General features: G+C 42.2%; 1 protein-coding gene across 2 annotated transcripts in view; it reads left to right on the top strand.

The window, feature by feature from the left end:
- The window catches only part of LOC131591915 (protein kinase C theta type-like), a 38,133-nt gene extending 27,277 nt beyond the window's left edge, over positions 1-10,856 (top strand). For both annotated transcript variants that reach the window (XM_058863033.1, XM_058863036.1), the window contains exons 14-18: positions 175-237; positions 3,877-4,015; positions 6,647-6,835; positions 7,382-7,510; positions 8,282-10,856. In XM_058863033.1, the coding sequence (XP_058719016.1) occupies positions 175-237; positions 3,877-4,015; positions 6,647-6,835; positions 7,382-7,510; positions 8,282-8,437 (676 nt within the window). In that variant the 3' untranslated portion in view covers positions 8,438-10,856. The remainder of the gene's footprint in view (positions 1-174; positions 238-3,876; positions 4,016-6,646; positions 6,836-7,381; positions 7,511-8,281) is intronic.
- The last annotated feature ends 3,794 nt before the right edge of the window (positions 10,857-14,650 follow it).

The following is a 14,650-nucleotide window of genomic DNA, read 5'->3' as shown; positions in this document are numbered from 1 at the left end:
CAACCATCAGTAAAACACAGTCACTCCAAGCCTTCTGGAGATACTCCAAACCTTCTGGGAACCTAAAAAAAATGAAATTTTGGGTCTTGTGGACACAAGGTTTCCATCTTTTTCAGTCTATTTGAAAAAACTTTTGGTAAGCTCCTGTTCTAACGCATGCCTTCTGTCATTCAGGTTTTATGCTGCTGAAATCATTTGTGGGCTCCAGTTCCTCCATTCCAAGGGCATAATATACAGGTAATTTTACTCTTTAGTGTAATTAATATGCTAAATGCTAAACCTTTTCTGCTTTCCCCTGCAAGCACCAATGGCAACAGAGAGGCTATTTCTTGGCTGTGCTTACTGGCATTCTCTGCAGATTTCCCTTTTACAGAGTTTGGGTGTTTTATTTTGAAGACAGTGTATAGAAAAGGCAGTTTTGGTCCTTGTTTCAGAACCCAGTCCTATTTCATTTAACATTAAAACAAGTCCTTGGATGCATTTACAGGGAGTAAATGTAAATACACCCAGTGTAAGCATCTTGTTTAAGCTTTCAATATCTCAAGGTATATTAAGGTCAAGTCAGACACAAGAAATTTGGTCCCTCTGCTGTGCTGGTTACTTTGGGACAGTGGTGACAAGCTCAACTCAAGTAACAAAAGCAGGGAGACAGTGATGTATCTTAATTTTGGATTAATCTTGTGCACAATGGGGAGATGAGATTCATCTCACCATCATGAATCTGAGTTGTCTGTTAAGTTCTTCTTGTAGTAAGCAGAGAGCAGAGAGCATTTTTAGGTTCATTAAGCCTGTGTTAAAATGTGTATGGGAACTACCCAGTTCTACCAGAAATTAGGCCACAGTCTGATTTCCCATGGCCAAAAGGAGGAACTGAATTTCTGAGGAGCTCTGGTTAAGCTGAACTTCATGACAAAATTCAGTTACTACATTGCAGCCTTCTTTAAAAGCAGAAAGCAAATAACTCATCACAAATAAATAAGAATGCTCCTTACAGCACTGATGTTTGCTGAACCCAAAATAAGTTTGTTCAATGTTTGTCATGTAGTGTGAACATTAGAGCAAATGCTGAAAGTTGATGACTTGCTCTCAATCCATTCTTCCTTTAAAACATGAGCTTTGATTCTTGTTATTACTCATGGGGGAGCCATTTATAGTCTTTATTGACCGATAATGGTGACTGCATAAACATGAGATCAATGTCAGTGGCATTAAGCTAAGATGATCTCAGGGGCTTCAGCAATTTTTCTGGCTCTAATTATTATTCTCCATGAGTGATGGGAAAAAATTTCTGAAGTGCCCAAATCACTTGCCCGTGTCTGTTATTTTTAGTCAGTCTTCTCAGAAAATCTGATTAAAAATATCTGCAGGACATAGTGACTTTATGGCAGGACAGCTAATGCTGACATTTTATTTATAATTCACATTTTTACTTGGAATCACTGCAGCAGTGCTGTGTTGGGGTTTGGGACCCATTTCCTCCTGAAAGGAGAGGGGTGTTTAGAGTCTGGAGCCTTGGGAATTGAGGGAAAACTGGGACATCTGGGCACTGGGTAGCATGTGGATAGGAAGAAATACCTCATTCCCAGGAGTTGGTGATATTGCTTTGGGTATCAAGCATTCAGAGAAAAGGTTTAACCAGTCCTACTTTCTTTTCCTTTTTTCACTGAGGACAATGACAAGGAGGTCAGCTGCGAACACAGAGTCATCAGTATCTTTGTTAGAGCAAACTAAGCACTTAGAAAAGTGAATAGTAATAATTTTTGAAACTACATCTCTTGTGATGTCGTAAGGATAATGAATCCAGCTGTTCTATCTCATGCACCCACGTTTGGAAACATTGGCTTAAATTTTAACAAATGAGCCAAGGCATTTTTTGGCAGAAACTCCAGTCCCTGGAGCCAATGAATTTGAGACTCATCAAAATAATGAAAGCAAACTGTAGGTGATGGGTTTTTTTGTTTTGCTTCGATCTACTGGATGAATAAAAGCAGTGCTGGCAGCCTGAGATTGATCTCAACGTTGTAACTAAAATAAGTCATTCCAGCTGGAAATTGTGACAACATGAGTGTCTGCCACTTGGAAGGCAAATGTCTCCGTTTTCTCTGTATTTCTCTTTGATTGATGACTCCCATTTTGTCTTGGGCCATATTCTTGCAGCAGAGAACAATTTCCCCATGACAACAATTTAGTGTATAAACACTGCAATGTCCCCTGCCCTGATGAGGACCTGGCCCAAGCTAGACAAGGAGCTTTGCACAGAGGGAAGCTGAAAAATCGTCTTCCCTGCAATTGCAGGCCCTCATCCCAAGAGCATCAAGCATTAGATGCCTTCTTTAAGGAATATTTCTGAAAAGAACCCCGCATCATAAAGCAGTTGTTGGCAGGAGGGTCCGTGTCCGTGAAGTAGCCTTGTGGTTAGGCCTCTTGCCTGAGATGTGGAAAACCACAGAATCACAGATTCACAGAGTGGTTTGGTTTGAGATTACCCTTAAAAGTCACCTGGTTCCAGCCATGGGCAGGGATGGCATCCACTGGATCAGGCCCCATTCCACTTGGCCTTTTGGCCAAAATATGTGTAGGCTGTGAATTAGCATGAATAATGAAAGTTACATCCTCAGCTGTGGCTACAAGCAGATGTGTTTGGATGCCTTGGGAGCCCTGAGAAGGAGCAGTGATTGACAACACAAACCAGGCAGTGCAGGAATGTGTGTGCTCATAGACCAGATGACCCAAATTCTACCCACATCCTTGGTTAAGTGCAGCATCACTGATCCAAACATTTTACCTGGATCATTATCTTAGATAAAACCTTTAGGTGACATTTAAGAAAATTAACATGGAAACCATGCCAGCCTTCATTTCTCTCTGCCTTTTTCTTCTTTACAAGCTTTTCTCTCCTTTCAGAGTTAGTTCCCACTTGAGGACCTCTTTGTTCTCCACCAATGGTCATGAGTCATCAGCTCATTTGCTTTTATTGAAAATGAACAATAAATAATATAATAATTGCAAATAATATTTGCTTTTATTTTATATTCTTCTTTGAGCATTTCTGTTTTCTTCTTCTCTCTGGGCTCTTTGCTTCCCAGAGTAGCTCAGAGCCTGAAAGCTCAGGCAACAGCTTGGCAGCTGAGTGTGAAAGGCTTTGTAAATCCTGGGGTTCAGATGGTGCAGCCCAGCAGTGGTGAGGGCTTTGCTGATGTCTGGGATTACTCTGACTCTCTACAGGGCTTGTGGATCCCTATCTCTTGTGACATTTGTAGATCCTGCACTACGAGAGAGATCTGCAGGGACATTTGTAGATCCTGCACTACGAGGGAGATCTGGCAGCAGCTTCAGAGAGAATATTGAGATTCCCAGGGGAGGAGAGAGTGAGAGTTACCTACTCTGATCCTCCAGGCTGTGTTGGGGCAGAAGCACCACCTGGCACAAAGCCCTTCTTAGCTTCACTATTCTGCATCCTCAAAGGAAACAGCTTTTAGAAGATATCTTGGGTCATGTGATCCCTGGAAGTGTTCAAGGCCAGGCTGGATGTGGCTTGGAGAAACCTGGTCTAGTGGGAGGTGTCCCTGCCCATGGCAGGGGGTTGGAACTGGGTGATCTTTAAGGTCCCTTCCAAGTCAAACATTTCTGTGATTCCATGATTCTGTGTCTTCTCCAGCAGATAAATCAGTGCTGGGACAAGAGAAATGCAGAAGAGGGAAGCTGAAGCCCAAGGGAGCAGTTGGGAGCAGCTGATTTAGTCCTCAGCCTTCCTTTGTATTTCCAGTATGTAGGCACTACATAGAGGCAGAGAACAAGTGCAGAGAGTGTAACCTGCTAAAATAACTTGTGTGCTTTACACTTTGAAGAACGGGGTTTTTTGCTCTTCCTCCACAGAGACTTGAAGCTGGACAATGTCCTCCTGGACAATGAGGGGCACATCAAAATTGCTGACTTTGGGATGTGCAAGGAGAACATGTTTGGAGATGCAAAGACAAGCACTTTCTGTGGGACTCCTGACTACATTGCCCCTGAGGTAGGTGTGGGGCACAGGGAGGTCATCAAGTGCTGTGGGAACAGGAAACATATCTTACGTAAGACGTGACCGTTGTGCAGTGGTGGAGGTTGCAAAGAGTAATAACCTGGTTTGGAGCAGTTCCAGGCCAGAAACTGGATTTCAGCATGGCTTGGAGTCTGTGTTGCTGTTAGGCATTGCTTATTTTTGTGGCTAATTCATTTTTTGGTGCAAGTGGAACTTGATTTAAACCAAGAAAGAGAATGCTTAACGGAAATTATTTTTGGGACATGGCAGAAGAAACTCCAAGGGCTCCTGCAATTGAGGGACAGACACAGCATGAGGAATGATAACTGTGCCCTTCCCCTTATTTCTTTCAGTTTTTAAACAGACAGAAACTTGGTTGTTGTTTTTTTTTACCCAAGAAATTTTAGAACTAGATCCTTCCAGAAAAGAGAAAGTTTCCCTAACCTGATGACTTCACACAATGATAGATCTTACTATGGAAAAGCTTTGACTAATTAGGTGGCCAAAGAAAATATTTTTTAGCTCAGACAAAAACCTGCAAGTCGTCCATGCATCATGTCTGACATCAGTCTGAAATCCATTTATTTACCTTTCAAGATCCCATTTCATAATTTTAGTGTTTTCATGATGGATATTGGTATTTTCCAAAGAGCTGTCAAAGCCTTTAGGGCTTTTTTCTCTCTACTGTAATTCATTGGTCCTTCACTGTGCACTAAGGGCTCGATTCTGGCTGAGGTTACACCACTGCTGGCTCAAGGGTCTCTTCAAATCAATTTGATTTCTATTGCCTAAGAATGGGTGTAAGTGTGCTTTGCAATCAAGCTGCAATTGTCTTTTATCCCACTTCAGTATGCCTTTATTTAAGAAAAAAAATGCTGGTTTTTGGTCCTAAAAAAAAAAATAGTCAACTGTTGATCCATTATCTGTGATTTTATAGAAAAGAGAGAAACTGAAATAGCTCAGAGTTTCATTTCTGCACCTTGTTTATTTTAGGGATTCAACGAGTGCATATAAAACATTTTACCTCTAAATTGAAAGCACTTCTAAGTTTATGGATCATCTCTCCTACCACAGGCAGGAGCACTGGACTCTGTCAGTATTTCACTGCAGTTGCTACCACTGTAATTTGTTACAGACCCAGCACCTTGGCCACAGCCATGCAGATAAGGGGGGGCTTGGGTCAGTAGACAAGCAAATTTTTTTCATTTCAAAAACTACCTGGCAAAAAGAAAAAAAAAAAAAAAGCCTGAAATTAAATTGAGTTTATTTCTTTTTTCCCAGAGAACTGCAAAATAAACCTTTTTCTTTCTGACTGCCATAAAACACTTCAATTTCAATTTCCAGATACTTTAGACTTTAAAAGATAAAGCCTTATAAAATAATTTCTCTTTTCAGAAGGAAAGGCTGGGATGATTTTGTTTGTAAGTGATCCAGAAAAAATATATTAAGGGGTCTTGCTGATTTATTTTTTGGCTCTGAGTAGAACTCATTGCATATATTACATCATATATTCAAATCTCTTTTTTGTCTTTTTGGCATCTCCTCTTTTGGAGACAGATGTAGTACAGATTATCCCATTGCAACCAAGATGTGGGCTCAAGAGTAAAGACTGTGTCTCAAAATTAAATTTGCCCCTCTATAGCTCTCAAATTCTGATAAGAATCCTACACACCACAGTCATCATGTGAACCATTAGATATCTGCAACACAAAAATCTATATATGAGCAAGTTTTTGAAGATCTTTGAGAACCAAAGGAGACAAACAGGGGTTATATTTTACAGTAGGTAGATATTTATCTGAATGTTTAAAATTGGGCAAATTGCTTTCCTTGGCTAGGAGCTAGTGATAGCTGGTTCAGCTCTAGATATCTTAACAACAGATACCTAAAGGCAGGTGAGATTAATTTTGTTTCTTCATAGAGGAAGTTTGAGAACTTGGTGATGGTCCTTTAAACCCTGGGGAGGTCATCCCTCCAGCTGGATGTCATTTTATAGGTGACACTGAAAGGCAAAAACCAAGGGACTGACTGAGGACAAATTCCCATTCCTCCATCTAAAGCCCAGTTGGTCTCAAGAGGACAGATCAGCAACCCCTTTCGTTTTTCCTGGGTGAACATTTTGCTGGGGTAGAGTCACACCATTTTAAGTGACTGATAGTCCTGAAGTACCTTAATGCTGTCACATTTGCAATTTTGAAACTCAGCTTGTGTCACTGGAATCAATCCCAAAATGCTAATACCTGGCCATTTGCCTTCTTGAACTTCACAAGCCTGATTTGAACCCTTGGAGAGAAGGCTAAAGATGACTTGTCTCATCTTTTAAATTTGAGATCTCTCTGGTAGCCAAGGATTTGTTCAAGTAACTTAAGGGTTACATGCAGCCTGTTGTCTGTACTACCAGGGACTGTTTTGGCACCCAGGCGTGGCTGTTCCTCATTGCTCCAGGAGCCACAGGCCCTGCACCACTGGCAGATTTCTGGCTCCTGCTGCAGGCAGTGGGAAGCACTCTGAAAGCCCACTCTGCAGAGCAGCTGTTGCAAGGCCATGGTCTGGGCCTTCTCCTGAAATTGAAAAACTCATTTCAGATATTTTACTTCTGCCTTTGTGGCTCCTCTTTCTGGGCAGATACTGCTGGGGCAGAAGTACAACACCTCCGTTGACTGGTGGTCCTTTGGTGTCCTCCTGTATGAGATGCTCATTGGCCAATCCCCTTTCCACGGCCAAGATGAGGAGGAGCTTTTCCAGTCCATCCGTATGGATAACCCCTTCTACCCTCGCTGGCTGAACAAGGATGCAAAGGACATTTTGGTGAAGGTAAGAATCACCACCCACCAAATGAAAAGTCATTCTGCCAGAATTATTGTCTTCAATTTGTTTATTTTCAGCTGTTGTAGAGAGCAACAGATTTAATTTAGTCACTGTCTTTCCAGTGGGCATCAAACCACACCTCTCCCATAAGGATGTTTGTGTGTCTTCCTTCTCCTGATTTGTGATGGTGGCTCCTCACAGACACCAGCAGAGATCAGTTTCTTTGCAGAAGAGTCCCTAAGGTGCAAGGCTTATTAACTCCCAGAAAAAACCTCAAACTAAGAAATATATCAGACTGAGATGTTGAACATCTCTTTTTGGGGCACATGCTGCCATCTTCCTGCCCAAACAGCCTGTACTTCTGTCAGAATTGGAGGTAGTAATCATCTTTATACCAATCGGTAAACTGCCTGGTTTAGGAAAAAAAAAATCCCAATGTTTTCTCCATTATGGCCTCTTTCCATTGCACTGAGTCTGGATAATTACACATTCCACCCTGCTTTATGCTTGTATTATCATCAGAGAATTTAACCTATGGAATCAACATTCCAGCTTTTCGTAAGAGAGCCTGAGAGGAGACTGGGAGCAAGAGGGAACATCCGCCAGCACGCCTTTTTCCAGGAAATCAACTGGGAAGCTTTAGAAGAGAGAAAGATGGAGCCTCCTTTCAAACCAAGAGTGGTAAGGATGGATCTTCTTTCAGTTCCACCCATCTCAGGTCTTCTAAACTCTGCATTTCTACTGGTTGCCTGACCTGATTCTCGCACTACAGCTTTGTGGTGGCTGCAAGCCCAGGTCTGGCATGCCCATACCTGAGAAACCATAAATTACTTATTGCTTTCTCAGTTACTGTAGCAGGGTAACACCTTCCCTTCACCCATTCACCATTCACCCTGCAGCCCATTCTGAAGGGGTTATCTTTCATAGCACTGCAGAAGGTAAAACAATTCAAGAACCAGATGTTTGGCTAAATCAGAATAATTCTGACTATTAGTCTTATTAAATTATTAAAGTCCTATTAATAACAATAATAGAACTTAATTTGACAAGCACGTCATACTTTCATTTTACAGTCTTCTACAACTGTTATACAATTGGTGAGTTCAGTCTGCCATGTTACAAAGCTGTAACATTCCTGCCTGGCAGAATTCCTGGATCACAGGCTCAGTGCCTCCTTTATTATATTTATATTTATATTTATATTTATATTTATATTTATATTTATATTTATATTTATATTTATATTTATATTTATATTTATATTTATATTTATATTTGTATTTATATTTATATTTATATTTATATTTATATTTATATTTATATTTATATTTACTGGCTCCCAACTAAAGGTTGAGCTGAGCTCATAGGAAGCAGCCTGATAGGGCCAGTACTATGGTAATAAAGATCTAACTGTTAGTGGTTTGACATCAATTTTTTTTTCTTTTCTTGAAGAAATCTCCAAGTGACTGTAGCAACTTCGACAAGGAATTCCTAAATGAAAAACCCAGACTGTCCTGTGCTGACAGAGCACTGATTAACAGCATGGACCAAAATATGTTCAGCAACTTCTCTTTTGTGAACCCTAAAATGGAGAAAATATTTTCCTGAGATCTGCCTTACTGAAGGAATTCTCTGTAATAATTTGAGTAGCACTTTGTCAACTGAAGACTGTGCATGGTTATTTTTATCAAGAACCCTCCAGAAAGAAAGCACCTCAGTGAAAGTTTGTACCGTGCCTGGAGGCTTCTGACTTATTCCAGTCTATAGCAGAAGCCAGCCCACTCCTCAATGATGATAAAGTTTCTTTGTGGTATCTTTTGGTCTCTCTTCTCTCTCTTCCCAATGCTCTGAAAATGTGGAGTTGCCAAAATGTGTTCCTCACTACTTGTACACAGAGCCAACAGGTTTCTCTGTAAGGAAAAATAAGTATATTTGAGCTTCTGGTGATGTCAGTGCCTATTTCTGCAACTCTGACCCAGACCCACCTTCTTCTGAAGGAAAAGTGGTTTGATCAAGGCCTGAGGGTGTCGCAGGAGACTCAGGTTGGATGCTTTGGTAACCCCCACTTGTACATGTGCAGAATTGTCAAAGTGTGCACAGCTTTGAAGAAGAAATTTGCTCCCTACACCCTTTAAAAATGCTGTTCACAGGTGTTAGGACTCAATTTTTCTCCATGGGATGAAGAGACTTTTTTCAGGTGCCCATTCCACCATCTGCACCTCTCAATGGATTGCTACCAAAGGAAGTGCCAAGTTTGGTACAGAAAACCAGAGGTTTACACTTAGTGCCGCCTGAGCAGGAAGAATGAGAGGTTGCACAATGCTTTGAGAACCCTATTCTAAAGCTTTAAGTGTCTTCTCACACACCAGACTCAGGGCAAGATCTCCATGGGGCTTTCTGGCATTTTAACCTAAAACCACATGAGAAAAATGCAATATGTTTTCTCAAACCATTGTTTAAACATTGTAAAAGTGGCCTTCCAGTCACAGAATTGGGGTATTTCACTTGAAATTTCACTAATGGGTCCTCCAAAGGCTGATTTAACTTTCTCTAAATGATGTCCCAGCTCTATGGCACAGGTCAATGAGCTGCACACGATGGTCACAGGGCAGGAGGCACATCAGGTGAGGGTGGCCCTCACCGCCACCTTGTGACATTTTGCTGTGTGTTCTATCCCTTTGAAGTCTGTGGGAATGTAGGTGGGTTTAAAAAAAAAGTCTTTCCTGTGATCCTTTCATCATGGGATCCTTTTAAATAAAGATGCACTGTTTCCTGAGGCTGGAGATTTGTGAAACCACACAGTTACTGCTTGTCACTGAGATATCCATGAAAAATTGTCAAAATCATGTCAGAGCTTAAAAAGAAAATTTTGTAACAATTTAGGCATAGGCAGTCACTCGAATTGGTGTTCGGATCTATTCGAAGGTCATACATTTGAAGCTTTGTTGCATCAACCTCCAGTCCATGGAGAAGAAAAGCTCCAGAAGGTAAGTTATCCCAAAATCAGGTTCCCTTCAGAGGTGCCTTCCTAGTTCTGCTGGTTCAGGCTGTCAATTTGGACCTCACAACAGGCTGAATGCAGCCTTGCAAGCAGTCCTGGGATATCACTGGCAGTGACTGCAGGCACAGAATCCAGGAGCAAGGCCTGAAGTGCCTGAAGTCAACAAGAGCAGAACACACTGAGAAAGGTTTCAGTCCAGTGACTCTGATGAAATCCTTATTTGTGCTCTATGAAATGCAGGAGGGGGCATCTGTGCTTGCAGTTTGTGGAGCTGGTCATCATGTTTAATTAGAACGGTTAACATGAACTTTTTAAATGCCAGTGCTGTTTGTACAGTTTAATAAAATGTTGTGTATAATTGGGAAATGGGCATTGAAGTGATTAAATAGGGACAAAGAAAAGAGATGCTTAGAAAAGCCATTAAAATGACTCTGTGCTGTCTGGGGAACATTCCCATGGGGAATTTCGACCCCTAAATGCATAGCAGCAGCAAGCACTTGAACAACTGTAACTACTCCACAAGGCAGTATCTAAACCAAGCATTTGGTGCTGTGCAAAGGTATCCAGGAAGAGAGTGAAATGTTCCTTTTTACTACCAGAAGGTGACACAGCTCTGAATAGGGTCTGGTATCTCAGAGGGGTTGCAGAGGAGATGTGCAGAGGTCATTATTAAAAGAGAGTGACTTAGGACATCTTCCTTTGACACCCGAATGAGGCTGGGCCAGACAAGTCCTGTGAGGGCCTGAGTGTGTCCATGACTCTGTTGGAGTCTGGCCAGTCTGATCCAGACTAGAGACTGCATTTCTAAGTGTTTGAATACTGGCAGTATCTCTGAAGGACTATTAGGGATGTTCTCTTTGCAGTGGCACAGCAGTTTGGTCTTGACACCATTCAGGGACAGCCCAAGAGCAAAGACAAAGGAAGTAGGGTGCTGGTTCACCTCTCATGGTTAAGTCACAGAAGAGAAGCAGGTTTTAACACCTCTCTGATCAGAAGGAGGGCTCTCTGCACTCCAGCTGTAGTCCTACAGAACCACAAGTAAGTATGACTTGTGAAGGAACTCATTGAGTAACTGTTAGAGCAGGCACAGCATTAGGATTAGTGTGAAGCTTTTGATACAAACCACAAGAAGCACCTGCTTCTCTGCAAGGCATCTTCAGCTTGAAAACCCAAAAAACCCATTGAGGATGGGGGCAGGGAGATGGGGGGAGGTGGGTACAAGCCACCACAAACATGCTCACTGTACGTTCCAGCTGTGCCTGTGGGGTGTGAAGGGTGACGTGGAAGCAGCAAACGCTTTCCTGTGGTGACAGTGATTGGGAGATAACAGCCAGGGAGGGCTGAAAGCCAAACACCCATGCAGAAATGAGCAGCCCAGGTACCCAGAGATGATCCTTTGCCTTAGCTGAACCTGGCACCTCCATTCCCATCTTATTTCTCTTTCTTTCTCTTCCCTCTGCCATAAAATGTTCATTTTATGGCATAGTAGATGGGGCTTGTCAAGTTTGGTTATTCGTTTGCTGAAGGCTCAGTCCTGTTCTGGAGCCCCATGAGATCACAGTACTACTGCAGGACCACGGTACCAGCAAATATCAGGGTTTGACTTCCAGCACCACCTGCTTCAACTCAAGTTTTGGGAGACCCCAGCACCCAAACGTTCCTTCCTCAGTCTTGCTGCCTCGCTTGATGGATGTATGAATTCCTACTTGTTAGCATCCACCAAATCAGGATGAGTGGGAGACACCTGTAAATGACAGCCCTGATTTCAGCATCTTCCTGCAAAGACTTCCAAGAGGAGGTGGGTTGCTCTCACAGCTCCTCAGCATTCAGAGAAGACCAAGCTCTGTCCTGCACCCCACCATGCTCCTTGCAGCCTGTGCTGAAAGACAACTTTGCCCAGCTGTTACAGGACACTCTTACAGTACAGAGGTGTCACCAAAAGTCCCTGTCTGACAACACAACCTTGAAGAGTGGGTCCTGGCAGTTGAAACGCTCCTCTGTTTGTAATTATATTTCTACTTTAGACATCTAAAACCCACATTAGAGATCCCAACTGGGACCTAAGCTGCTCCCTCACTCCAGGGATGCCACATCACCTGCAGCCACCAGATCATCATCAGTGTGTGCCTCAAAGCGTGCCTTGTGGTGTGAAGCCAGCGGAGGTCTCAGTGCAGAGCTCAGGAAGCTTTTCTACCTTCCTTGCTTACAGAAATTTTATCTCTGGTACACACAGCACAAGTAGAGCTGGTGAAATACAGGAAATAAGTGTCTTTTTGGCTCTGCTGTAACTGGCACTGGGTGTAGCGCAGTGACTGTACCTGCTGTAGTGGGGTCCATTCCACTGTTGTTAAAAGGCACTGTGGAGTCCTTTATCTTCTACATCACCTCAATGCTTATGTATGCAAAGACAGAATTGAAAAATAGATGAGATATGAAACAAAAAAACAGTGTTGAGTTGAGGAAGGTGAAGCAAGTGCAAAAAGGGCAAGTAAGTAAGAAAAGAGGGATATAGGTTGGTGTAAAGTTATGTAATACTTCCCTTCATCCACTGGTTTCAATTAGAGCTCTACTGTTTTCCTTCAAAGCCATCAGTACCATCCTAGAGTTGCTTTTCTAGCCAAAGCACAGAACTTTCGAAGATTTCAGATGGGACAGCCTGAGACCAGAATGGCTCTGATCTGGCCTCCCAGTGTCATGGGGTGACTTTACCTTTAAGATAGCTTCGGGAGCTGGGAGGAAGTTGAAGCTGCGAGAGGCTGATGGGAGTCTTTTCTTGTGACCAATTATTAGTAATTTCTAAGAACTGACAGCAGTTTTGACCATTGAAAAGTGAGATCAACTTGTGAACACCACCTTAAGATGTAAAGCTAGAATTTTCTTGTTTTCTTTTGTTTCCAGCTTCTGAAAAGATAATAGTCTCTGTCTCGGCCTCCTCCCCCCCATCCAGGCCGGACAAGGCCGCAGAGGGCGGGGAGGGAGAAACGGAGCCGGCCGGCCTGGCTTGGTTTGTAGTTTCTGCTGCTGGACTGAATCCTGACACCATGAACACCTGCAGCTTTCCAAGACTTTAACTCTTGTACTACCTGGATGAGACTTACAGATTACTCTTTTTTCCCAGAGAGACAGAGAGAGAGAGACAATCAACATGAAGAAAACATCATAAAACCATCAAAGACAGTGAAGAAAAGAGTTAAGTTTTAGATGGAGAAGAGAAAATAAGAGGATGCTTTATAAGCTGAAATATTTTTCTGTTAAAGCTATGGAGATAGACAATAGTGTTCTGAAAAAACTCCTTTAATTCATGACAGAGTATATTGGGAGGAATAGTGTTCAAAGTGTAGATTTTGAGCAAACAGTGGAGTAGTTGTGATACAGCGAGGTGCTGGAACAGAAAGAGGGAAGTAATAGTTGAAGATTTGGAGCCGCTTGAGGCAAAGAGAAAATTTCTGTTTTCCAGGAAGGCTCACAGACACAGATGAAGAGAACTTTTGCCTTTGAATAACTCATCCTTGAAAATGACATCCCTAGACTCATGACCCATACACACTTTAGAGTGATGTGAAATGGGAAGAGTGAACTGATGGCAGGATTTCCGGGCAGCTGGCATCAGAGAAATAAGAAACTATAACAGAAATAGTTTTCTTGTGAAAGACTCCATAAATTAGCAGAGGAAGACTTCTGTTTCTCTACAAAGACTGATGAAAAGACTCTAACAGGAATTGGGACTGATTTAAACACCACAGTTCCGAAGTTTTTTGTCTCTATATTGTCATGTGAACAAAGATTGTTGAATATGTGAACAAACGGTTGAGTAGTGGGGGAGAAAGAGGTTTTCTGGAAGTTATTCTGGTTTTCTTATTCTTGTATTTCTGTTAATAAACTTTTTTTATTCCTTTTAGGTTTTAAGCCTGTTTTGCTCTTGTTCTAATCCATATCTCACAGCAAGAAATAAGTAAGTTTTCTAGTAATTTTTTAGTTACTGCTTTAAAACCACAACATTTATTTGGTGCATTGGCCATGAAACAAAATTGGCAAAACTAAACCACTACACCCAGGTAGCACAGAACTGCGATTCCTGCTCTGACATCTCCCCTAGAAATCCAAATATTTCTGTTTTGAATCTGGATTCAGGTCCCAATTCAAGTATTTTAATTAGGCTGTCTATAGCAGAGGAATGAAGTTTAACTGCTTGCTTTTAGTCAAGTAGCATGTCAGAGACACCTTGGGCTATCCTGGAGGACTTTTGCTAAATATGGGTCTGTCCTACAACCTGTGACTTACCCTATAGCCCTATTTCCCCAAAATACCCCCAGCAGCCATGGGCACCTCTCTGTAAACAGCAAATCAGGCCTAGAGTTCATCCTCCAGCAGGCACCTGCACTCAACCAGTCAAGTCTTGTAAAAACAAACATCAAAAATTAGTTATCACCATGTTTTCTGCAGTTGCTAAAGAAACTTCATGAAGGAAATCCTCCATCCTCCTGGTACATCTTCGTTAAGCAGGACCAGAGGGCACTGCATTCCCGTTTTCACTGGCAAGCATATTCCCTTCTCCCATACTAAAGCAGTGATGAGAGAGACACCACGCTCAGTAGTTATGGTGTTTTGAGAAGTGTTTTGCTCTTGAAGGGAAACAAATTTAAGCTAAAAGAAGGTAGGTTTATATCAGATGTTAAGAATTTATTTTTTTTTCACTCAGATGGTAGTGAGGCCACGGCCGAGGCTGTACCTGGATCCCTGGAAGTGTCCAATGCGAGGCTTCATGGGACATGGAGCAACCTGGGATAGTGGAAGGTGTCCCTGCCCATGGCAGGGGGTGG

The sequence above is a fragment of the Poecile atricapillus genome, chromosome W (assembly GCF_030490865.1).
Source record: "Poecile atricapillus isolate bPoeAtr1 chromosome W, bPoeAtr1.hap1, whole genome shotgun sequence".
NCBI lineage: Eukaryota > Metazoa > Chordata > Aves > Passeriformes > Paridae > Poecile > Poecile atricapillus.
Note: the sequence above shows the minus strand (reverse complement) of the source record. Positions and strands in the feature narration are given on the sequence as shown.